The sequence below is a fragment of the Fusarium graminearum genome, chromosome 4 (genome assembly GCF_000240135.3).
Source record: "Fusarium graminearum PH-1 chromosome 4, whole genome shotgun sequence".
In the NCBI taxonomy this organism is placed as follows: domain Eukaryota; kingdom Fungi; phylum Ascomycota; class Sordariomycetes; order Hypocreales; family Nectriaceae; genus Fusarium; species Fusarium graminearum.
Window position 1 is genome coordinate 2472992 of NC_026477.1, and position 24861 is coordinate 2497852.

The window sequence follows — 24861 nt, forward strand, 5'->3', positions numbered from 1 at the left end:
CGGACTACCTGGTCGAGGCTGGGCTGGGGATGAGGATGGGGACGGGGATGGGCTGCGACGAGTGCTGATTCGATGGATGGATGGATGTTGCCGTTGTCGCATCTTGTTTTTTGTTGTTGACCATTTTTTTGCGCCAGCGCATTCAAACGTGGATAACCCAGGGCGGGGCGGTGACAGCGTGCACGCAAGCGTCATGCTTGATGGACGATGGCCGCATCGCATGCTTTGCTCCAATGCAACGCAACCCTGTAGACCACTCACTACGCACAGGCAGAACAGAAACATGACAGCTTCAGTATCGAGCTTTATGAGAGGCGCATTCTGTCTTTGACCAGCGCAATCACATATGATAATTGCTAACAAGCGGCGCAAAGTTTAGGCTTCAGGTTGCGACAGATAGTCAATTCAACAGGCAGCGTCAAGAGAGCGCATTGCCGTTGCGCAATTCTAAATCTGAATCGCATTGTGTGGCAAGGGTTTGCTTGGCCCCGTACTGAATATGCACGGTACAGGTAGGTAAAGGTAGACTAAGTTAGTCCGTCACGGGTCCTTGAGGGTCCTCGCTCCTCAGATTCGAAGCATCCAATGCTGTGTGTTTTAGTTGAGGGCAATACTACTTACTGCTATGCATGGTCTGTCGATGCCATACCCTTTGGTCTTTGGGGTCCATTATCGTTAGGTTAGGTGTAGGTAGGGGTCCACAACCTCGATATCTACCTACTATGGACTAACCTACAGTAGAGGCCACAAGGGTAGACACGGTAGGGTAGGCAGGTAAACAAAGGAACATCTAAACAACACGTCCAGGCCGATTCTAGTCTGTCAGACCAGCAAACAGTCCGTGGTTCTATGACCCAGTATGGATCGATCGCATCCCATGGCACCATACCAGACCATCCACATTCACGCTGTGCGCGTATCTGACCCCGTGCTGAAACAAAACAAGCCTGAACGTGTGGCCATTTACCAACTTGCCTCGTGCGCGACGAACGAATCATTGCAACCGCTGCCTGAATGGTTCAATATGAAACCCCATTGAGCTTTATCCCCCAGCTGCCGAGGGGAAAGTGATCGCCCGGGTCAAGGCGCCGTGACGAGGGTCATCATGGCACTGTCAATTGGCTGTTGTGAATCGCAAAGATATCAAGCGTCAATTACTGGCGGCGGGCAGAGAACAGGCGTATTCAGTAATGATGAATTGTTCCTACTACTCCAAGCGCTTTCGAGTTGTGCGCCTAGCAAGCAGTTGAGGCTGGCTCGGGCTTTGACGCTTTGGTTTTGATGTCTCGGAATTAACTCGCAAGCTAAGCGCATTATCCCTCGAATTGAAGTGATCAATGGGATGCGCATGCGCAGTATACAAAAGAGTTGGCGCAATTCAGCCCAGCACTCTTTAAGTTGCGGTCAATAACACAAAGCGCGTTCTAATAGCGTTGCTGGCTCCAATTAACAATGGGAGCGCATTCGATCAAATGAATTACCTATTTCCATCCATCATTGATTGACCAGGCCTAGTGGTCAAAAATACTAGAACATCAAAATGTCATGATCGATATCGCCACCAAGGGGGGTTTCCCCAGTACCAGTATCTCGAGATTGAGCAGCGCATAGGACATTTGCTTCGCAACCCTAATAACAGTCAAGCGGTTGTCTTGATTGTGATTTGTTATTGTTCCCTTTCGGGTTCCTGAAGCTCCTCATCAACAACAGACAAAGTCGTGGTGCCTACCGTGCGCCAAGTTTGTTCGACACACATGATCAGCCTTTAGTAGACAGGTCCCCTAGCTTGGCCGACTATGCCATCGAGTGCGATTGGCTGTCAGTGATCTCTTGCAACCACCACCTCAGACATCTCTGGGCCGTTGAATCAACAGCTCTCCGCTCTGCAGTTGTGCGCTCGTTGACTGACAGAAAGAACAGCCAGCTGCTTCGATGTATCTTCCTCATCTCTTATGACCACAATTGTGTCTACGAACCGCAAACTTGTCAACGCTATGTTGAGAGAGATCCATTGATTATGATCAACAACATGCGCGAGGCTTCCGAGTCTGTTGCAAGCTCTGAGCGAGGTCGCACTGAACTCTGGATAAGCTCTGCATGTTCCCATTGGGGCGCGGAAGAAGGATTGAGTGTGTGCGTTTGTGCGCTTGACAGCAGCCCAGCTCAACAAGCGATGTCGCCGAGCATATTCTACAGTATGGCCGACCATTGGATTATATCTATACCTAGTAGTATTTTGGTCACCCATTAGGTTAGCGGGAACCACAGCAGCTGTCGTTGTTCGTTGTCTCCTCTATGTTCCTAGCCTGCCCACACCACATCTGGATGGATCGGATTGGAGGTGAGGGTCGGCCGTCAAACAATCACAAAACTCACACGAGGCCACCGACCAAGTGTCAGAGGGATCTGGACAGAGAGGGGCTGGGCTAGGCTGAGGTTTCCTTTTCCATTGGGGCGTGGTTATGATTGTTGGTCGCTGGTGGCCAGCGCCTAGCCCAATTTTGGAGCAATGGATATGTAGCTAGCAGCGGATGGGTCGCGAGTGGCCGATGAGAGTCTACAGATAGTGGTAGAGTGGATGGCCAGCAAAGCAATCAGTCAGTCGAATTGAGTTGAGTGAGTCGAGTCGAGTCTAAAGGTTAGGTTTGGTTAGGTTCGGGAGGGAAAGGAAAGGAAGTGGAAGCCAAGCCAAGCCAAACCAAACCAATACTGCGAGGGTCCGCTGAAATGGAAGACCCATAGGTCTGTCCGTCATGATACCTAGCAAGATGGAGCCCCAGAATCAATCTACAAGAATACGCGATTTGGTCGGTATTCGATGGCATCGTGAATAGAAACAGCCATAGGCGCATTGCTTCTGATCTGCTGCTTGTCCTGTTCCTGAAGCCCATAGTTCAAAGTGGCGTACTGCGACAATCTTAAACAAGATATCGGCCACCACATAAGGCTCATCATCGCCGTTTAAAGTATGCGCCTTGCTTCGCTGTTGGAGATCGGCATATGACAGACCCCAGGTCCTTGCGGCCACTTTTGATAGCTGGCCCGCACGGGTTTCAAAGGCCAGGAGAATAAGGAGATGAGACCCAGAAAGAAAGATGATGGTTATGATTGCACTCATCTCTTTAAGCGACTGCCAATATATATGGAATCCAGACGGAATAGTAGCAGCATTGCGCGCAAAGGACAGTCGACCACTTTTCGATTTGCGCTGCGCTTCGCTGCGCAATGCACCGCCGCATCCGCTTTTCTAGGTTCATTCGCGCGCGAGAGGAGTAGGTAGCCGTCTATTATCTGCTGGCCCAATGTACATAGTACCATGGAAGGCAATCGAGAATGCGCCCTGGCTTCTCCCCCCTGAAGTGAGTCGCAGCCATAATTAAGTTAGGAGCCAAGTCCATAACCATATCCTATTCAAAGAATCTGACAATCTACTCAAAATGATTTACTCAATGGTACCGAAATTAGCGGCACGTCATGGACGTTTCCTTGAATAGATGCTCGGGTTCATCGGCGCGGTACCACAATGGATGGGTCCTCACCGAATGGAAACACAATGGATGGATCTATTCAGGGCAAGCCATCCAACCAGCCCTGGCCCAATTCCAGCGCCAGCAAACCATGGATGTCGTGCTGAGTCCGGGTCCAAAACGTTATAGTTATAGGCTGTCCAGTGGTGTCGTCGCTCTGTCCAGCGCTCTGTCCAGCGCTCTGTCCGCCTGGTTTTTAGGTCTTCTTCAGGGGACTCTAACGTTGAACTCCCCTAACGCAGGCGGGTTCGTGTTAGTGAAGCCAGTTCCTCGTCTGTAGCGACAAAATCCAGGAACATCTCGTCTCATCTGGCTCCTCTTTTCCTCATGCACATACTCTTGCCGACTGTTCAACGCCGCCACAAGCATCCCAACACGCATCAAGACGTCTCTGGTAAGTCCCATCGCCTTTAATATCATGCGCGATTCCCATAGAGGCCCAATCTTGAGGCCCTGCATCTCCCCTCTTCTGTCCTGAGTCCCCATCTCCAAGACCGCTCTGCTTCATCCGTCGTCTCCCGTCCTAGGAAGCGCCAGACAGACCCGACACTCGACTGGCCCATCCTCCCCATACACCACTCCTCATCACCATCTCAACTGTCCTTCGAGTCATTTAGCCACTTCTCTGTTACTGACTTGCTTCGACATAAACAGCATATAGTCCATTACGCTACCGCTATTGTTTCAACGAGAAACCTCCACCGTCCGTCGTCGTCATTCGCACCGCCCTCAAGCCCTGAGACCACAAAGCCACACACAAACGAGACTCGGCGGTTACTGCTGCCCTGGATGGTGATTGCTTCTTGAGTCTTCATCATTTCTACTTCGACACCGTCTCTGTATATTCGCGTCGCCTTTGCTTTGGTCATTGGCAGTTGCATCTGGTACTGAACGTACTGTTGAGCGATCCTGCCGTGAACAGGGCCGGGCCCAGTCTATCTCAGGCAAAGCCCGCAACCACCACAACCCAACCCATATTCCTGTTCCATCTTCCATCTATCCCGCCCATCTCCATCGATACATTACAAGACTGCTGTTTTTTACACAATGGCTTCCATGTCTCCGCTCAACACCGCCTTCGATCCTTCGGGGGCGTCGTCAAATGGTGGCAGTGTGTCCCCTCAACAGACAGCGACTCCCAAAAACGTCGCATTCGAACTTTTGTTCCCCGAATCCCCCCAATGTCGTGCGCGCTTGCCGATGCGAGTGCAAATATACCCTCACGATACTACTGACTCGATTGTTACAACTGTAAAGAACTTTTATGGTTTGTACTCGGGCCCCACCGGATCAAAGGGTGTCAGTTTTGAGGACCGCGGAGGAAACACCTTGATTGCTCGATATGAGAACTTCCAAGATCGCATGGTAGTATACGTCAGGGTTATAGAGGAACCTCCGGCGAACCCATCCGCATATGCTCCCCATCCCTACCACAATCCCTCTGTTACCAATCACCCTTATTATAGCGATAACGGCTACCCTGCTCCTCAAGCCTCGCGCTGCGCTCAGGAGATGTCCAGGCCTAGTTCTCCTTCATCGCGGCGGCGGAGCCCTTCTCCCCATACTGCCCGTGGCCGAAGAAGTGCTTCTGCCAGCACGAATGGCAAGAAGGGCCGCTCTCGCTCTTCCAAAACCCGCGCCTCAGCCTCGCGAAGCCACAACGAACTATATAGCGACAGCATTACTGGTTACAGCAGCAATGACGAGCATGACTCGACCTCTGGAAAGAACAAGGATCAACTTCCTACTACTGATATCAGTGTTGAGAACATTGTTGAAGGTGGTCGTCGCAAGAGAGCCAAGTTTGAAAGCTCGGTAAGTGGAGACCGCCATTTTGACAAGGCGGGCTCACAGAGACTGACAACGTTGGGCCACAGGAATTGCCCTTGTTCGCACCACCTCAGATGCCAGCAGCAACCTCGAACCCTTCCGTGTCTCCCGCTCGCCGTGTTGAACCTCATCGCCCCGCGGTGCCCTACGTGCAGCCTCACCAGAATCCCTTCACGAACCCCCCTCGCCCTATGCAGTCGCCCCAAGGCTACAACAATGCTATGACAAATTCAAAGCTTTATCAAACACCTGCGCCTGATGCTCGTCGCAACCGAAATAGTGGTGGATATACCAGCAGCGCAATGGGAGTCATTCCTACACCCGACCCCACTGTGGGTAGCTGCGTCTCTGAAGAGGACAAGGATGTCGCCATCCAACTGATGCGACTCTGTGACATGTCCAATATATCCCACGGCCGAACCTCTGCATCTACAGTCGACGACACCTTCAGTGGCATAGCCGATGCTGCTTCCTCCACTGGTGCTACCAGCGATGGTGACAGCGATAGTGAAGCAGAATTGCCCCCATCTCGTCGCCAGAAGCTTGATAATTCTGGTGCCGTTGGAAAGGTCTACCAGACTACCGAATCTCATTTCATGCCACCCCCTGAGAGTGCTGAAGTCAGTGGCGATGACGCCGACTACGAGGATGGAGCTGATGACTCTCTTCACTCCAACGGCAAGAGTAAGCCCGCCAAAACCATGAAGGCCCCGTCAAAGCACAAAGGCTCTTCGTCTACCTCCAAGGCATCTTCCAACAAGGCCTCCAAGGCCGCACGCCCCGTCAATGGTTCCAAGGGCAAGAAGCTGCCCCCTGTTCCCAGTGGCCCGATGTCGCCTGCCTCAATGCCCCCTTCACGAAAGCAGTCAGTAGCATCCACCGGACAGACTCCCCTCGTTCCTGGTGAGGATGATCAACCCGACTTATCTACCAAACCGCGCTGCCAGCGCTGCCGGAAGAGCAAGAAGGGTTGCGATCGCCAGCGACCTTGCGGACGTTGTCGCGATGCTGGCCTGAACGCCGATCAATGCATTAGTGAGGACGAGGGCAACGGCCGAAAGGGTCGATACGGTCGTCACATGGGAGTGCCCATCAAAAAGGATGAGGTTCCCGCCGTTGCTCAGCCTGCGCTATTACCTGCTGCGCCCATCGCCTCCGCGGCGACGACTATGGACAAGTCCAAGAAGCGCAAGCGGTAAGCGGCGCCTATCCCGTGTGCGTATAGGGTTCCGATCTAGTAGTATATACTGGTCTCTATCATAAGTCACACATGGCCGTACCTTTGCGGTATTTGTACACTACCTTTGCCTAGTGCATTTGATGGCGTGTCATTTGTGTCTTATTCGTTTGGCATCAATGGTTTGCAAAGATCTTGCAGCCGGTTCGGACAGCTCGGCGTCGGATTATCTGCACATCCAATTCTTTTCCTTTTTATCTCCTCCCCAGCCTGATTTTTCTGTCTTGCAGGCGGTAGGGCGGCACTTATGATTGTTATTCGGGAGGACGTAATAACGACGGTCATTTGACCATTACACTCCTTATATGGCGTTTGGAAGAAAGATGTGGGAGTTGCCGAGTTTTTACACTATTTCGTCCTTTACTTCCAATTCTCCGCACCTCTAGTTGGCTCCGACTGTGCACGAGGCTAACTGTCGGCCCTTGGGCCAGCCCTGGGGATGTCTGAGGGAAGAATAAGGTGCGGTATGGGAAAGGGAAAAAGGGGCGCGCCGATTGGAAAATCTCTCAGAGGTTAGAAGGACACCAAAGAAAAGGCATACGGGTGGTTTATCGTGTGTCTATGTGATTGCGCAAAAAGCTGAATGGGGGACCAAAAAGAAGGCCTGCCTGGATGTCCAGGAATTCGACTATCAACAGTACAAAAGGAGTGGACCGGTTTGAGAGCGGGTATTGTTCCTGATTTGTTTCCCTGTTCTGTAACTTTTCCATATCTTTGTTGTACCTCGTATCAATACAACATACTCGATATTAACTTGATGGTTTACTGCTCGTGACTGTTTAAGTGTGCGACGGGAGAACATGCAAGCTACAGTAATGCGCTTACGACACAAATCCTCAAAAGTCATGATACATCTATTATCAGACCATGCGACCACTTTGCTCTTATTTTGAAGCCGCAAAGATGTCGTGGTTGCGAATTGGCGAATGTTGGCATCACGTAGGGCAGTTTGCGCTGTCGCAAAACCCGAAACCTCGGAACAGCCCGCCGACGGGACCGGGCCGATAAATCGTGTGCATGCATGAACCCACCCGCGCAAACTTTACAACGGCGTCGCACTCTTTCACTGCATTTCGCTTTATCTATCTCTTATTTCATTTCCTGTCTACAGGTTAATTTTTGCAACACCGGACAGCAACGTTGTGAGCTTACCTACACCCTACCGCAAATCTGATTCCCCCACCATCACAACTTGTACTAGCGTGTCGCTCTGGCTCCACTCTTTACCGATGCGGATACGATAGAGTAACCGATTGGCTATTAGGCCTTGATCATAATCACGTGAGACACTTACATCATCCTTTTTCCTTTACCGCCTCTTGTTTACCCCTCCATCGCGAGCGCGGGGTAATTTTTCATATTTTTTTTTCTTTCGCAAGTCTGGAAGCTGTTACAAGGGTATTGTGGACAGAAATAAACGACACAGATCATATCAGTATGATTTCGCTTGTGCCAGCAGTCAAAGTTTAAGCCATGCTGGTAGAACCGTTTTGACGATAAAGTACTAGATACAAATCTTCGTCGCAAAAGCCAGATTGCGCTTTCGCATCGAGTTGAGTTATCATGATAAAGTGCGACCACTGTATGCGCAATCGCAACAGCTCATCGCAACTTCAGCGCAAAACTCTGCGTCAGTCGCGCATTGTTTGCACCGTTGTTTCTGGTGTTTATTCTCCATTGGGCGCCGGCCGCGGCCACCAATGTGACTCTGTCCAACGTCTTCCATTGGCCCCACACGTTTCAGAGAACGGACTTCCGTCTCCGGGAATAGCATTGCCGGCCATCGGAGCGGGGCTTGTGTAGCGACGGCTCGTCGGTGCTCGGTGGGTCCGCCGGGTGAACTTACCCTGGAGATGATCATGATTGATGTTTTTACCTTCATAGCGACTGAAACAGATAGGCAGGACGTGTTTGTTTTACAATATTTTTAGACTTTTTTCAGTATGGTTTGCGCCGTCGTACTTGATTTCAAGTTAACTTGTCTGTCAAGAGATACTAACGTGTGATTGAACATACTTGAGGGTATCGTGATTTTGAAGTCCAATGCAGCTACAAGTCAACACACAGTCATTGTCAAAGTTACTTCCAAGTGTTTGAATGTCAACGCACGGCAATGATTACCAAGTCCTCCGGCCTATCTTATCCCACTACGTAAGCAAAGGGCGCGTTAGACGTTGTATGTGTGTATGTGACCCCACGATTCAGAGGCGAATGGGCCGGTTTAGAATGGCAAGCAATGACTTTCCTGATCCGACCAGCCGACCCCTGAGGTTGTGGGGCGCGATATCGGCAAAGCGATTCTTGAAGAGTGCGCCCTTCGAAGGTGAAAAACACTGACTGGTGAACAATGACACAGAGATTGCAAAAGGTGATTGTTATTATATATAAACTTGTCATATATATCTTGAATGAAACAACTCGTGCAGCATTACACACATATCTATAATCACAAAATCTCCTCCTTCTCTTTGATCTAGCACATTAATGATACATACCTCAAAATACTTCTTCACCGTATCAGCAATGTTTAACAAAGACAAGGAAAAAACACCTGATAATAGGTCGTCGTCACCATATCTTTCCGAAAACGATCCAGAAGACCCTCAGATCCTCAATCCCACCATCTCCAATACAAATGCGCCTCCTCCAGTTTTTGATCCAGACACGTTCAATCCTCCAGACGGCGGGTTTCGTGCATGGTCTCAGGTTTTTGCTGTTATCCTCATTAATGCTCTGGCATGGGGCTATCCAGCCTCTTTCGGCGTTTACCAGCTTCATTATGAGGAGTCTCTTGGCCTACCGTCGTCCCAGATTTCGTGGATTGGCTCCTGTCAGACTTTCTTGACTTTCGCTTTCTGCGCTCCGGCTGGTCGCCTTGCTGATGCTGGATATACCAGAGAGACTGTCGCCCTTGGAAGCTTCTTAGCCATTCTTGGGACATTTACGACAAGTCTATGTAAGCAGTATTGGCAGATATTCCTTGCCCAGGGTGTTTGCACAGGAATTGGCCTCGCTCTGCTCTTCATGCCTGCTGTGACTGTCCTGGGCTCATATTTCAAGGCGAAGAAAGCATTTGCTCTCGCACTTGGTGCCACGGGAACTGGCTTGGGATCCATTATCTTCCCTGCAACATTGCAATATCTCATTCCGCAGATTGGATTCCCGTGGGCTGTTAGATGTGCTGCTTTCGTTGCCCTCTTTATGATTGTCGTTGCCAATATCATGCTGAAGCCATACCTGCCCCCAAGGAAAACAGGCCCGTTAATGGAATGGGATGCGTTCAAGGAACTTCCCTTCGTTTTGTTCGTTCTGGGTGCCTTCCTGAACTTTTACGCCTTGTACTTTGGTTTCTTTTATGTAAGTTACACATCCGACTTCCGCTCTTACTTGTGTGATACGTTACTGACAATGTGAAGATCAACGTTTATGCACGCAACGTGATTGGATTCTCATCTGTTGAAGCTGTCAGCCTGTTGCTCGTTGTCAACGCCATGAGTATTCCTGCACGCCCTATAATGGGATACCTCGCGGATAATGTCCTGGGACCTATAAATACGTTCATCATTGGCTTGTTTGCGCTGAGCATCATGTTGTATTGCTGGATAGGTGTAAAGACTGCTGCGGGCATGTATGTGTTTTGTGTGTTCTTTGGATTCGCGAACGGTGCGTGTCAAGGAACGTTCGTTGGAGCAAACGCGAGCTTGACAAAGGTTTGTGATACCATGTCCCAGAGGACAACAAGACCGCTAACATCCCCAGGACCCCCGTAAGATGGGAACTCGTTTCGGTATGGTTCAGACAATTTCTGCTTTTGCAAGTCTGGCTGGGCCACCAACCGCTGGCGCCATTCTCGATACTTCCAACGGGAACTTTACTTATGCACAGATTTGGGGCGGAACCGTGTTCTTCTTTGCTGCTGTTGTAGTCACAGGGTCTCGAATTGCATCGACAGGATGGGTCTTATTGAAGAAGAAATAAGCAAATGGGAGATTGGGGTGTATTTGATTAACGTGGACGAGTTGAGCATCACAACGGCATAGCGAGGAGATACTCCGGATATCAGCAACATAGTACATATATATAGTAATGTTTAAATTTGAAATGCTTCACATGTACGCTTATTATATTCTGCGCAAATGGTGAAGAGTGGTGATGACTAGTCTGGCGATCTGGCTACCATCTTGCCACACATAGTCGTGTTCACCTCTTAAATCCTTGTTGACCTCCAAGTTAACATCCTGTTTGCTCAAGATAGTTGCCATGTTGTCAATCTCGGGCTCGTCGATAAGGCCGTCTTCAGGAGACCAGGCAAGAAGGACCAATTTCCCATTCGACCACTTGCTTTTAAAGCTTGAACCAAACTTAGCCGGTGAGGCCTTTTCCCATTCAGACTTGTCCTCGCCAAATGCGGATCCAATGAAACCAGCGTACCCGCCATTGAACCTCTCATTAAGTCCAACTAGGTCGTAGATGCCTGAAACTCCAATTATGGCAGTGGGCAAGGGACCCTTGGGATGAGACGGGAGAATCTCGTCACTCATCAAAAGTTGCATTGCAAGGGTTGCGCCAGCAGAGTGACCGACCAGTATGTAATTCTCCGACAAACCATACTTTTCTTGTGCGTAGTTTAAAGCCAACCAGACATCTTGCAAGTGATCTGGGTGCTTTGCACTGGCTGCTTCTTGGGGAAACTCTGGATGAGGGGATAGTCGGTAGTCGATACTGATGAAACCGGCGATGTCCAGGGTTGCAACAGCGCCCGAGATGACAATGCGCTTTATGCTCTCGGTGAAATCATTCTCATCGTTACGGGGATCACGCCAACCGCCTCCATGGACGAAGCTGTGTAGCTGTTAGTAAAAATCGCATTCGAGGCGAGGAAGCCCTTACACCACCCAATGGCCTGACTTCTGATCGGAGCGATTAGAGAAGCGCCAAACGCCTAGCTTCTGACGGTTATAATCACCGTATTGGTGAGACGCGTAAGTGAGTCCCAGGGACACGTCTCCAGCAATATCGGCCATTTTGTTTCGGTTTGATGGGCGACTTCAAACTACCAGCGCTATGACCTGGACGATGATGCTGGTTGCAGGGAATTTTCGCGGAGGTTTGGTAAGGATTAGGATATAAAGCGCGAGAAACTTCGATTGAGGCGTTAGTTCCTCCGACGGTTTCTATAGTGGAAAGTCAGCTTAAGTTAGGAATGAGCTGTGCATGGTCCAGACTCATTCTAGTCCATCTTTCGATATATCTACCTTAGTACTCCGTACTTGCGGGTTACTGCCGAACCAGGTGAGGGAGGAGGGGGGGCTAGTCAATCGGAACTTTCAAACCCAGTACTGTCCAATCAAGGGCACTTTTCAGTTTATCGGGCTCGATATGGCAGGCAGTTAAGCTAGGTAGCTACTGCTACACGAACAATCTTTTGACAGTTGACAGGTTCATTTGCTTTTTGCGCAATGGGGAGGTGGGAAGGAGCACCCTTAAACAGTCGACTTGAACCTAGACGGGAAATGCGATGGGGAAGGCACGGAATCACGGGTGAGCACCTTCCGCTGTTTCCGCGTTTCCGTCCTCCCGCCAACTTTGTATAAGATTAATCTTTTATCTTCTTTGATACCACAGAACCGATACTATTGACAAATGAACTCACCCCTCGTCTGATTAGCCCTGCGACGGGTTAGTCAACCGGAGGATCATATTGCGCGAGGATCATGCTCGCGGCACAGAAGGAAGCGGGAGATTGCCTCGCAGCTCAATCAAACAATTTACGTACTGTACGGAGCATGGTGCTCTCATTGTCGCACGAAAAGCCCGTTGAGCTAAGGCACATGGTGCGTGGGTTTGTAGTACACAGTACAGGGGACTGCACCTGTCTGCATAAGGAAACTGGCCTTGCTGTGAGACGCAAAATCAGCAAACTTGGCTGCGAATCACCACGTTTCATACTCCCAACACACAGTTTGCTAGTCTTCACCCGTGATGAGGCCACACCTGAGGATGAACAGGGGCCTCATAGCCGACAGGCATGCTGCGAAGCGAGGCGGATCAATGATTGTCATGCCCTGTCAACCTGTTCCTTCGGGTTCTTCAATGTTACCCTCTTCCCGTCGATAGTCTCTAAATCGCGAGCGACTAGTGCACTAATAGCGAGCCACCAGTCCAAACGAGATGGAAAACGAGACAAGTGTTGCTCAATATCAAACCCAACAGGTGATCGATCATAGCCAAAATCTGAGCGACTGGCTGAAATCAGGACCACCTGCATTGTTTTCTCAGTCGGCTCTCTCAGAAATTCTCTCACTGTCCCGAAAACAGGGATGCAGTACTGGGCGTCCCTGGAGCTGATGCTGAAACAATGGTTGAGCTGAAGCCTCGCTAAGAACGGCTGAAGGTGCCCTACCATATCTTCGGGTTCCCATCATCGGCCAAAGCAACTGGGAAAGGTCTAGCTGGCGGAGAATCATCGTAGGTACACTTCAAAAGATCTGCAATACCTATCTTTGCCCTCTAGTCCAAGTTAAATCCCGTAACTTTACCTAACTTTGCTGGGGAAATCTTGCGATTCCACAAACTTAGCTTCCTGCCTTATGCACGACTATCAACGGTCTTGTCCATGGACAAGAAAAGATGTTGCTCGATACTAACCAATTGGGTTGGTCGATACGGGAACTTCTACAGGTCCTAACCCCGAGAATTCACAACTCCGAGCTATGGCGCCTGGCTTGGAAAGGTAATTGCTGGTGGCTTCAATCGTTGTGCAGGGTTCTTGGTTCTTGGTTCAAACAAGGGCATTGTCCTTGATTGATTTCGGTCAACAGCTAACATTGCAGCCCGACTACGGGTTTGTTACCGATATTTTCTTAGTATTCAAAATATGAGAGTCTACACAGCACAAGACCATACATTACCTAATTGATGCTCTGTTCACGAGGTGAACGATATCGCTCTTCTTAAACGACATGGCGAGGCTTCGCCTTGCTTGTTAGACATGTTAACAAACGAGACTCTAACAGACCCGTCACTCCTGTCAAACCAAGAATGGATCTGTATGGGTAGGAAATCGGGGAAGCAACTTCGCTTCCCGCTAACCCTGGTTGTTGAAGAACGCTAGAAACATGCCGCAAAAGGCTTTGAATCCTCAAAGTGACAAGGTGCCAGGGTGCCCTGACGACATCAGCTTCACACCCTCTTTCTATTTCAACCGGAGGCACGTTTGGTACCTTGCATCCATCGTATCACATGCACACACCATGTCCGTCAACTTCATTTTGACACCCCCAGAAGCGGGATGTGTGCCGAACACCCTTACCTGCGTTCGATCAGATCCGCCATGTCGGTTGGGTGCAATATCAAATGTGTGATTCACTGATGTCTCTTGCACCTGCAAGATATATCTTGGAGTGGCCCAGCCCCCTTGCCCGGCTTCCACTGATATTATCCATGCCCCCCGTCTGCTATTCTTTACTATCTTATGTGAACTTTCGATCATTCCCTGACACTTCAAAAGCAGGTCATGCTTGAGACTGCTGGCCACTTGTGACGCCTGAGCGCCATGGCTACTAACGAGAATATCGACTTGGACGAGGAAAATGGAATCGCATTAGTTGCAACGGCCATAACCTTGTTGGCCCTCAGCTGGATCTCGGTTGGGTTGCGTACCTACACGAGAGTTTGGTTAATGAAAGGCCAACAAGTCGACGACTGGCTCATGCTAATTGCTCAGGTACATGATTAATTGCCTTGTACTACCACCAAAAAAAAAACTTACCAAACAATAGATCATATTCACCGTGTCTTGCTCTTTCATCCTGGAAGGCGTTGAGAAAGGAATAGGAAAACACAACGACGCCTTCCAGTCCGATGAGACCAAAGTACAGGCTCTTATGGTTAGTACCCCTTCGGCGTGTGGATATTTGGCTTGAAAGCTCACACTGTATCAGTGGCAGGCCTTAGCAACTGCGACTTACATTCTAGATATGATGTTCATCAAACTCAGCATTGGCGTCTTCTTGCTTCGACTCAGTGTTAAGAAAGTTTACAACTGGATAATATGGATTAGTCTGACGATCATCGCCATCTGGAGTCTTGTTCTCTGGTTTTGGAATCTTTTCCAATGTAACCCAGTAGAGATGCAGTGGGACTTCCGTATCAAAGACGGCACATGTGTTTCTGCGGACCAAATCGTCTCAGCTGCCTATGCGATAAGTGTCATGACGGTCCTATCTGACTGGCTCTATGTGAGCGAAGCTTTCCCATCCTCCATTTGATCTGCGCTGATCTTCTGCAACAGGCATTACTTCCCATCCCGATGCTGTGGTCTGTAAAGATGACAAAACAAGCCAAAGCAACTGTCATCGTTATTCTAGGACTGGGTATATTGTAAGTTTAGGATTCATATTTCGCCCTGACCTCTGTCTAATGAACCGTCAAGTGCAAGTGTCGCAACTCTGGTACGCCTACGCTTTCTCGCTGATCTTACTGACACCGAGGACATACTATGTGAGTAATACCTGAACGAATGTTTCGTTTCTAGCTAATATCTCTCAAGTTGCTGGCACCGATGCCATGGTTTGGACCCTGATAGAACCGGGTGTTGCCATTATTGCATCTAGTCTAGCTACCATTCGACCACTTCTACGCACCATGAAGATCAGAGGCTTCGAATCTACCGATCACACTTACGGCACGGGGCATTCGGGAGTTGTCAAGACCAACCCAAACCGCCACAATGCTGGAGTCATGGTCATGCCAGGCTTCGGCCCCGATGATGTCTCGCTGAATAGCGTCTCTCCCCATAGCCACGGCCGACCCTATCCGGACGATACTCGCATTTTACCTCCTCGACGCCCAACAGATATTCCCCTTTCGCCTGGACAAGTTAGCCTCGCCAAGAGCGAGATTTTGGTACTACAAAGCAACACCTCGCCCCCACAAACACCTCCTGAGACCCAAATGTATCGGTCTCCTTCTGGATCATTTGATCAGATCCACGATCTTGAGGCGCAGAGTCAAGATCTCGAGCGCAATAATATTAGGGGAAAAAGGAGATGAATTGATCCATGATATGATGCCACTATTAACGACAGGAGGGCCACATGTCTGGTCCTGCATCCTTGTTACAACCTCCACGTTTATACAGATAATTTCTTTTCGGCCAGGGAAAGCACATCGGTGAAAGGCGTTACGAAACGGACTGGTAGACTGGGTAGAGGGATCCCAAGATAACAGCATGGGCTGAATTTATCAAGAGAGTTATTATACGAAGGAAGGCAATACGAAGCCCTGGTCCGACAGGAGCTACAAGGCAAGGCGCATGGTGCATTTCTTGAAAACAAACGGGCGTTTGGATAGCTTCTAATGTATTTATGATAATTGATCATTTCCCTCAACAATTGCTCGGCCCTCTTCTCGAAGTCCTTGACATTTGTAACAGCTGATGTCCAAACCGTGACATACCTAAGCATCAAAGGAACCGTGCACCTTTTAAAGACACATGGTTGCAAGGGCGAAACACTTGTTAAATGGGTCATGTCTGGTATCTCGGCCCTGTGGCTTTACTGAGAATAAACACTGCTGTATCTACGGCTGTACTTCTGAGGCATTACTTTCAAGGTCACTTCTCTTTTTACTAAGATCGGAAATGTCTCGCCAGCTAGGTATGTTGGGTATCTTTGTTCATTTGGGTCGATTACCCCCTCTTTCCGCTACTTCTCTTAGACACATGTATGTCTACCCGAGTAGTTACTTATCCTTAACATACGAGTTGCTTAGTACGGCACTTCATGACTATATGTACATGAGTCACGACAAAACCACTCGACTATATTCTAAGGTCCTCGGATGACACCTCCCATTCCTCCTCCTCATCCCACTTGGGCGCAAGGACAAAACGACCCATGATCTTTCCCATACCAATACTCTCTCCTCCAATAACACCTGGCCTGGGCTTTTCATCGTTCTCCTCGACGATGACGGCTGTTGTCAAGAAGTTCATGCCAACAGCAGGGCTCAGCTCCATCGTGCTGCCACCCCAGTCCATTTCTACACGGCCTGATTTGCGTACCTTGAGCTGACCCACCATACCACCTGAAGACAGTAGACTGGACATGAAACCAGCCTTTTGTTCTGGATCTTCGAAGCCAGGGATGTTGAAGCCAGTGCTGTTCAAGTCGTTGGTGAGGTCGACGGGAGCGGCATCGGTTGCAGCTGGTGTTGATTCGAGAACATTATCTTCGCCCTCGGTAGGTTCGGGCTTGATCTTGTTGGGCTTGGGTTGGGCGATCTGTTTTAGGGGTGGCAGAACAGGAGGGAATTGGAACAAGTACATGCGACCATCCTTGTTGCTGGGAGCCTGAGTTTTTTCTTCCTCTCCTTCTCCATCTGCATCGTCGGAAATTTCGACTGCGCCCAGCTCGTTGGCAAGAATCTCTAGATCTGATCGAATCATGGCTTCTTCCGATTCTTGTGCTGGTTTCTTGGTTTGTGGCACTGGTGTCGCGGAAGTGTCTTTGCTCTCAGCCTCTGTATCCACCTTACTTTCGAGGTCCAAGTCCATAGAGTCGTCCTGCTCCTTCTTGATAACAGTGGGCTTTGAGTCATTGTCCCAAATGCCTCCGTCTTCTCTGTTCTCAGCCATTGGCTGGATTTCACCCGGGTCACCATCCACCCAAAGACTCTCCTCCACTTCCTTTGAGTGTGGAGGAAGAACGGCTTGGGCATTTTCTGCGGCTTCCAGTTCTGCTGTGGTGGCCACAATGACGCCTTCATCCTTATGCTCTCGTCGATATATACCAATGGGCAATACACTGACAGCCTTGGAGTTAAGTGCCTCCATCATCGCTTCGTCCTCGCTGTCGAGCTCCTCGTCGGGCGTATGAATGTTGAGCTTATCCGCATTGATTCGAGCCTCGCGATTCCGTGTCGCTTGAGCGAAGCCACTTTTAGAGTCTGATTTGAAACCTCGTCCACCACCAGCACCACCACCTCCTCCAAAACCGCCTCCACCTCCACCGCCGAACCGACCACCAGATCCTGTAGCTGTTAGAAACTTGCGAGAGGGATATGTCATTCCATGTATTGGACTTACCTCCTGCGCCGGAAGAGAAAGGACCACTGGCCCCTGAAATCACTCGACCGAAACCACCTCTGCCCATAGCGTCACCACGGCTCCTCTTGCTTCTGAACCGTGAGCGACCGCGAGCTTTACGCTCATCTGCCGCTCGCTCACTGGCTTTTTGTTCTTCCTGCCGGGCTAAAGTATCTCTTTCTGCCTCATCTCGACGAACATTCTTGGGTCGGAAACGACCTGCCGCAGGTGCTCGTGTTGCCCGGGTGGTAGTACCGCCGCGAGTTGGTGTTGAAGATGTGCTCTGAGGGGCTGGGGTAGCACTGCCCGAAGTTGCTTGAGTATTGGAAGGGCCAGCGTTGCTCTCGTCGGTTGCTCGTGAACCTGCGGCAGCAGCGCCTCTCCGGGTGCCCCGGGCCGATGCCCTTCCTCTGTTCATATTATCCTTAAATTTAGCGACCAAGATGGAATTGATTTAGTTGTCCGGCAATTGTCGTCACTGTCGTTTTCGCAGGTCCTGGAATTCTATAAAGCTTTACAAAAATTTAGTCTGAGTCGCGAAGCCGAAGGTCAGATAGTGGGGGGCGGGACGGTGGGGGACCAGAAATTCTGCCGTCCATGTCTATTCTCACCGCTTATAGCTTGATGTCACCGATCAAGATTAGCGTTCATCGTCAAAGGTTACCTTAGTACCTGATACTCAGTGTTGAGTGTGTTGTGTACTGAGTATAGAGGACAAGATGATACATTGTAATGATCAGGAAAAAGGACTCTGCAATGAAATAATGGTGATATAGTTACCTATTCTGAAATTTTGGCGATTTAATATCAATTCTGGATTCATTGATCATGACACATTAAAAAGAATGGGATTGAGTGCCTCCTTGTAGTTATCGCGATCGGAGCGAGTTCTGAATAGAACCAACAATTAACGCAGTAGCACCTCGGAATAAGGCTTTTGATGCTTTATCTGGAAGTAATAGTACCTAGTCCTATGTATTCTTCAGAGTCTGGGACAGGAAAGATTCCACTACTATATTCTAATGTTATTTAGATAGTATCCAGTTAGTGATGGCACTAACGTTACACTGTAGGCAGTTCCTAATGCGGAAATGCGGCCAGGTTCCATTGGCCAGATACTCAACCGTAGGCCCCAGTCGTATGCTTGGGAAATACAATATAAAGACACCTAAAAGTTCATTCTTACTGTAAGCACCGGGTCAACCAAACAGACACTGCCCTGTTCTTATTACAAGATGACATTACTATTAGTTAATTCTTCATATTCATTTTAGATAAATAAAATAGAGACGACTCCTAACAGAATGATCTTTATAGAAGAAATTTATAGTCTCATGACAAGAAGAATATGTCCACTATAGGCAGTCGTTTTAGAGGGGCCAAGACAGAGAACTAGAAGATCAGGGGCATTATGGGTAGTAATGCTTGATAACTTTGCCACTGATGGTCTAGTGTAGCTCTGGCACAAATGATAACGAACATGGCTGTTCAACCCAAGCGTTACATAGGATGGCTCTGCTTTACCGGACCTGGATTATCGGAATATATGGGAGCCAATTGGGCCGGCAATAATCATGCTTTGGCAACGAGAAGCAGCCATCTTGAAGCGCAGTGTCGATAACGCAGTCGCTTCAGTTTTAGTTGTGACACTGACGATGATGCAATAACACCGATGGACATGCACACCGACAGAAGGGGAAGCTATGCGAAAATATCGAATATATAGTTCATATATCAAGTCAAAGATGGCTAATACTGTAGCGGAGCTGAAAGGTTGCAGTCGCCACAGTTTCAATGATGCTGAATTAGAAAACGCCAACCATACATACACCTTGGTTCTTGGTATCCATGCAAGATCTCATCGAAGACACATCAACGCTTTGTCTCCAAACTCTGAAGCAATGCTCCCCTCTTGAACGAGCATTGACCCGATCCATTCTCTTCCTGCTTCTACTGTTTTTGCCCCGAATTTAACAACCACACAACCTCGAACGTTGGCTGCAGACCAGAGAACACCGCCTTTCTTCTCATTGTCCAATCTCTGCAACCGCCAACGGTCGAGGTCCGAAGTATTTGTATTGTCCTGTGCCATTGCTTCTGGCGATCGAAAATCTCGGGCACCAATGCGGGGAAGGGCAGCAAACTCGGTTTGGAAGAACTCTCCCAATGATTTTGTTTTAGCCCCCCGTAGGATGAGGGTTCCTGTTATCGCCATATGCTGCATCATTTCTGGAAGCGTTCGGCCAACGGATTTGCTTGCTTCCCTTGACAGGACGATGGAGTCTCGGACAAGGAGTCTGTCGGCAGAAGTCATCTCAGGATCTTGTAACCATATTTCGTTACGCCCTGACCATTTCCTGAAGCTCCAGTTCTCACCACGGGACACACGTCCTTGCGTAACCCAGTCCAAAAGACAGAGAGATGCTTGCTGTTGGAGCTTGAATGTTTGCTTCTGGGCGTATACGCTATCTTCAAATGGCTGAACGGGGTCTGGCAGAAGGCACATTGAAGCGTTGTTGTCTATAGTAACTTCCAAGTTTTGACTTGTAATGACGTCTGCCGTAGGCGACTTGAAGATCTTTGTGTGGCCTTGGGTAGCGATGCTGAGTTTCGCCTCCGGCTTGACGTGCACTGTAAGATTTATACCGTCTCCAGCAACAAGACCGCCGCCATAAGACAGCAGGAACACCAGCGTACTTGGCTGGTTTGACGAAGGAGCCGGTGATATCAGCTTTAGAGGATACTGATAGGTCATAGCTTCAAGACCACTTTCACCTGCGGGGAGCAGGCCAACGACGATGCGGCCATCGCCAGGAGATGAGGATGAGGGAGGAAATGGCGATTCCATTTTGATAGCATATTGTGATGATGCGAAGGATGAGAAAGGTCAGACAGGGATGAATTAATGAGAACCAAATCAAGCCAAGACAGTGTCAAAGCAAAACAGCGTCTCCATCTTGACGCAGCATCACTAACAAATAAATGCCTTGGTTTCAATTGAGGCACGAGTCAAAGGGTCTCTGCTATTAGATAAGAGATAAGAGGTAGTTGGTCGAAATTGTGGCTGCTGACCCACATGAGTGCTTGGATTGTGGGGGTGACGTTCAGAGTTTGGGTGTGGCTTGGGAGATTCTGGGGGTAGATGAAGAGGAAAGAGGTACATACAGAGTACAGATGCTAACTGAAGTGCCCTCCTAAAAAGTGCGGTTCAGGACAAAAGCTGCTACCACCCGATATTCAGCCGTATGCACAGGAAACTAACACCACCCACCCACTTTCCAGAATACCTAGCTTGCGGCGTCATCTCAACCTATTTGCACTCTACCTGCCTACTTACCTACTCCACGCGACATTCGACGCGCCAAGTGGTCAAAGACTTCATTGTTGCCCTCGCATCGAGGGTCGTTAAGATTGAAACTTGATAATTTCAATTCCCGATAGCGCGACCACCTTTGAAAGAAACCATGGACAGCAATTCAAGCCCAGCACCCGACCCCGATGCCACAACGCGTCGCCGATCGGGACGCGTCGTGAGAGCGCCCTCTAAATTTACACCCGAACCTGCATCCCAGCCAACACACCCAAAGCGCAAGCGAGACGATCAGGACGATGAAGACGACGATGGCGAAGAAGAAGAAGCCGCTGCTGAAAACGAAGCGCCTGATTCAGATGAGGAGATGAGCGACGAGCCTGACAACGATAGCGACGAAGATCATCCTGCACCACGCTCTAGAAAGAAGGCGTCGCAAACAAGTCGCGCAAAGAAACCCTCTGCCAAAAAGCCAAAGATTAATGGTTCCAAACCTTTGCGACCTGCGCGAGTAACCCATACCGCCAAAAGTCTACCGAGCAGACCTAAAAAGAGCGTTCGGATTGAAGACGCGGCTGTAAGAGGAACTGGTCTCTATTGTATGCAAAAACCCTTTAGACCTACGCGCTTTTCTATGTACTGACGCGACTCAGCTGATCTTTTTGGCTCGGGCGATTCCAGTAAATCAGTGGCTGAAGAATGGTTGAACAAGTACAATGACGATGGGGCAGCAGCTTTTACTGACCTAGTAAATTGCATTTTGCAATGTGCTGGCTGTGGCCAGCTCATCACAGAAGATGATGTTCGAGATGCCGAGAACATCGCTGGCCGACTGGCAGATCTACAGAGTGTGTATCAAGAGGTAGAGTTCAGCCATGCTTTTGTAACAAGAATTCAGGCTGAGACGTTTATAGCAAGAAATCACCGACTACCCTCTCATATCCAGGACAAAACAGTCGCGATCCTTCCGAGACGTACTCATCACCTTCTTCGAAAACCTTATCGTCAACATGCACCAAAATAATCTTATGTATAGGGACGAGTTTCTGATTGAAAACCTTCACGCATGGCTTGCTAGCATGTCATCGTCCAGCCTCCGACCTTTCCGCCATACCGCCACCACCATATCTTTGGCAGTTCAGTCTGCCCTTGTCGAGGTCGCCAACGTCCTTGATACCAGGCTTGGACGCGCAGGAAAAGCTCGAAACTCAAAGGTCAAGATGACCGCTGCGATGCAGCGTGACGTGGAAAAAAGCACCAGCAATCGTAAAGTTTGCTCCGAGTTGATTCAATCTTTTTTCGACACTGTTTTTGTCCATCGCTACCGAGATGTTGACCCTAGAATCAGGACAGAATGTGTGGAGGCTCTCGGCAACTGGATTATTTCCTTGCCAGCCCTCTTTCTTGATCCTGGCTACCTGCGCTATCTAGGCTGGATGTTATCGGATACTCATGCTCCCACACGCCACGAGGTCCTTAGACACCTTGCTAAAGTCTTCAGAAGAGACGCAGACACATTGGGACATTTTATCGACAGATTTCGCCCTCGTCTAGTGGAAATGGCCTGCAAAGATGCTGACGTCTCTGTGCGCGTAGCAGCGATCGCCGTTATTGACGTCCTTCGTGATAAAGACATGCTCGAGGGCGAAGAGGTAGATGCCATTGGAAAACTTATCTTCGACAACGAGCTTCGAATCCGAAAGGCAGTTGTTGGATTCTTTGTAGCCTGCACAAAAGACGCTATCAACGAAAAGGTGAAATCTCTAGGTGACTCCGACATCATGGAGGAGATTCCCAAGGGGAAGAAGGTCTCCCTTGACGTCCCTCGCGCCGAATGGGTTGACCTTAAGTGCTTGGCTGAGACACTTGCCATTTACGACAGCCAAATTGAAGAGGAGCAAAGCAACCAGGTGTTAGGGTTGGATGCAGCCGTAGACCTTTTGGAAGCAGCTGTTCCGGAGACCAGAATCACATTGGCGTCTCAAGTTCTCTTTGAGAAGGTTAATGAGATAAAGCAATGGACGCTGCTTGCTGGATACCTACTCTTTGACCACACAACAAGTTCAAAAGCAAGATCCAAGGGCAACAACCCAGAACTTGCATTCAAGAAAGCTGTTGCTCCAACACCCGCCGAGGAAGCCATACTACTGGATGTATTAAGCTCGGCAGTCAAGTCAAGCCTAACTCATTCTGGAGAACATGATAGGTCACGAAAGAAGCATCAAGCACCCAAAGACGCTGAAGATGTGAGCATCAGCCCCGAGGACACTGCGACTGAGCTGGTCACTGTTATTCCTCATCTTCTAAGTAAATTCGGAGCCGAGCCGGGTACAGCCGCAATTGTTCTTCGCCTGGCACACTTTCCCGACATCGAAGTTTTCAAGCAATTGCGGCAAAACACAAACAAGTACGAAAAGCTACTTGACGGGATTGTTACCCAATTCAACAGACATGACGACAAGAGAGTGTTGTCCGAAGCAGCTGCAGCGCTGCTGCATTCGCGTCGATACGACGAATTGGAAGAAGTCACAGACAGCAAGATCTCAAGCCTGTGGGAGTCAACCGTGACTGCGCTGCACAACTTTGACAAGACTTACGAGCTTTCATCAAGAGGGAATTTGGAGGAATCGCCTCTCAAGGAACTATCCACTGTCCTCTTAAAGATCAGCAAATTGGCGAGTCTGTCGAACTGTGTTGACATTCTTGAGGCCGAGGGGGATTCCACAGAGTCAACAACAACGCCCGTAATCCAAATACTCGCCAACATTGTGCATCGCGGCAAGTATGAGCCTCTGGACGATCAGGATATCGATGACCTGGAGGACGAGGTTGTCTCATATGCTATCAAGACATGCCAGTTCTACTTTATGTGGAAGGCTTTGGCATACAACACGCTTCTTTCATCAGGGCTCAATATCGCAGACGCCGAGCTCGACCGTCTATCTGTACTTCGCCAGACTTTCCGCAGACATCTCATCGAAACACTTTCCTCACGTGCCGCCATCGACCAGCTGCGACTATTTGCTACAGGCAGCTTGTGCGATCTTCATCTAACCTTTGCCACTCTACGGCCTACCATTGAAAGGGTCCGTCCTGCTTCGAGCCCAGGATCGCCTTCCACAGAAGGTGAAAAATACAAGGCATTGATTCAGGAGATCGAGTCAGGACTCATCCCTGAGCTGATCGCTATTTTTGACGGAGCCGAGAAACTATACGCAAAGAAGATCAAGAAAGACAAGTTATTGAACGAACCTGCCGAGGATGAAGATCCCATAGCCGATGATGAGGAAGAGGAGGAGGATGACGAGGATGAGAGCCTGTCTGAGGAAGAGCGTCTCGCTACTGAACTCAAGGCCGAAAAGGCACTCTGCGAACTCACTGCCAAATACGTTCTCGTCATTACCGCACGACTTGTAGACAACAAGGGCACACATGCAGGCAAGCTGCGGCGTCGCTTGCTCCGCAACCAAAACAAACTTGGCCACAACTTCAAAGAGGTCGTTACTTATCTCGATGAGGAGAAGTTGGCTGAGCGAACAAGGAAGAAGGCTGCCAGCACGCACCCCACAACATCCAAGTCTCAAAAACCTCAACTTAGTGAAGCGCTTGTGGTTGAGGACGACGATATCTTTGACAGCACGCCACCCCCCGAGGAGGGTTCACGAGAGGATCTCCGCCAGAAGGGCCTCTTAGAGGATGACCCAATCGAGGACGATGACGAAGACGAAGAAGCGGAACGACCAGCTCATGAATCAGATAATGAAGTTATAGGGGATTAGAACGCAGCGTGATTGGCCTCGTACATGGCGCATAGCTGTTTGGGTGCACGGCGAGAAAGGCCTCTGTTTTCTCCATTTGCCTCGCAGGC

At 49.4% G+C, this 24861-nt stretch overlaps 9 protein-coding genes across 9 annotated transcripts; 5 read left to right on the top strand and 4 right to left on the bottom strand.

Annotated features, from left to right (window-relative positions):
- Positions 1-2787: 2787 nt before the first annotated feature.
- FGSG_13067 (uncharacterized protein) lies at positions 2788-3118 on the bottom strand (the record flags this gene model as incomplete). The annotated part of the gene is made up of 2 exons (XM_011328539.1): positions 2788-2880; positions 2909-3118. 2 exons carry the CDS (start codon positions 3116-3118, stop codon positions 2788-2790), a joined length of 303 nt encoding a protein of 100 aa, XP_011326841.1.
- Positions 3119-3333: 215 nt separating this feature from the next.
- Positions 3334-4267, top strand: FGSG_13068 (uncharacterized protein; the record flags this gene model as incomplete). The annotated part of the gene is made up of 4 exons (XM_011328540.1): positions 3334-3359; positions 3495-3719; positions 3770-3921; positions 4182-4267. The coding sequence occupies 4 exons, from the start codon at positions 3334-3336 to the stop codon at positions 4265-4267; spliced, it is 489 nt and encodes a 162-aa protein (XP_011326842.1).
- A 307-nt stretch (positions 4268-4574) lies between these two features.
- Positions 4575-6556, top strand: FGSG_07133 (uncharacterized protein; the record flags this gene model as incomplete). Its single annotated transcript, XM_011328541.1, has 2 exons — positions 4575-5342; positions 5405-6556. 2 exons carry the CDS (start codon positions 4575-4577, stop codon positions 6554-6556), a joined length of 1920 nt encoding a protein of 639 aa, XP_011326843.1.
- A 2561-nt stretch (positions 6557-9117) lies between these two features.
- Positions 9118-10572, top strand: FGSG_07134 (uncharacterized protein; the record flags this gene model as incomplete). Its single annotated transcript, XM_011328542.1, has 3 exons — positions 9118-9951; positions 10011-10304; positions 10354-10572. The coding sequence occupies 3 exons, from the start codon at positions 9118-9120 to the stop codon at positions 10570-10572; spliced, it is 1347 nt and encodes a 448-aa protein (XP_011326844.1).
- Positions 10573-10715: 143 nt separating this feature from the next.
- Positions 10716-11618, bottom strand: FGSG_07135 (uncharacterized protein; the record flags this gene model as incomplete). Its single annotated transcript, XM_011328543.1, has 2 exons — positions 10716-11436; positions 11485-11618. The coding sequence occupies 2 exons, from the start codon at positions 11616-11618 to the stop codon at positions 10716-10718; spliced, it is 855 nt and encodes a 284-aa protein (XP_011326845.1).
- Positions 11619-14149: 2531 nt separating this feature from the next.
- On the top strand, positions 14150-15648 carry FGSG_07136 (uncharacterized protein; the record flags this gene model as incomplete). Its single annotated transcript, XM_011328544.1, has 6 exons — positions 14150-14320; positions 14376-14483; positions 14544-14834; positions 14888-14976; positions 15029-15096; positions 15131-15648. 6 exons carry the CDS (start codon positions 14150-14152, stop codon positions 15646-15648), a joined length of 1245 nt encoding a protein of 414 aa, XP_011326846.1.
- A 769-nt stretch (positions 15649-16417) lies between these two features.
- On the bottom strand, positions 16418-18101 carry FGSG_07137 (uncharacterized protein; the record flags this gene model as incomplete). Its single annotated transcript, XM_011328545.1, has 2 exons — positions 16418-17634; positions 17684-18101. 2 exons carry the CDS (start codon positions 18099-18101, stop codon positions 16418-16420), a joined length of 1635 nt encoding a protein of 544 aa, XP_011326847.1.
- A 1440-nt stretch (positions 18102-19541) lies between these two features.
- Positions 19542-20531, bottom strand: FGSG_07138 (uncharacterized protein; the record flags this gene model as incomplete). Its single annotated transcript, XM_011328546.1, has 1 exon — positions 19542-20531. One exon carries the CDS (start codon positions 20529-20531, stop codon positions 19542-19544), a length of 990 nt encoding a protein of 329 aa, XP_011326848.1.
- A 616-nt stretch (positions 20532-21147) lies between these two features.
- FGSG_07139 (uncharacterized protein) lies at positions 21148-24772 on the top strand (the record flags this gene model as incomplete). The annotated part of the gene is made up of 3 exons (XM_011328547.1): positions 21148-21592; positions 21647-21855; positions 21908-24772. 3 exons carry the CDS (start codon positions 21148-21150, stop codon positions 24770-24772), a joined length of 3519 nt encoding a protein of 1172 aa, XP_011326849.1.
- Positions 24773-24861: the final 89 nt, after the last annotated feature.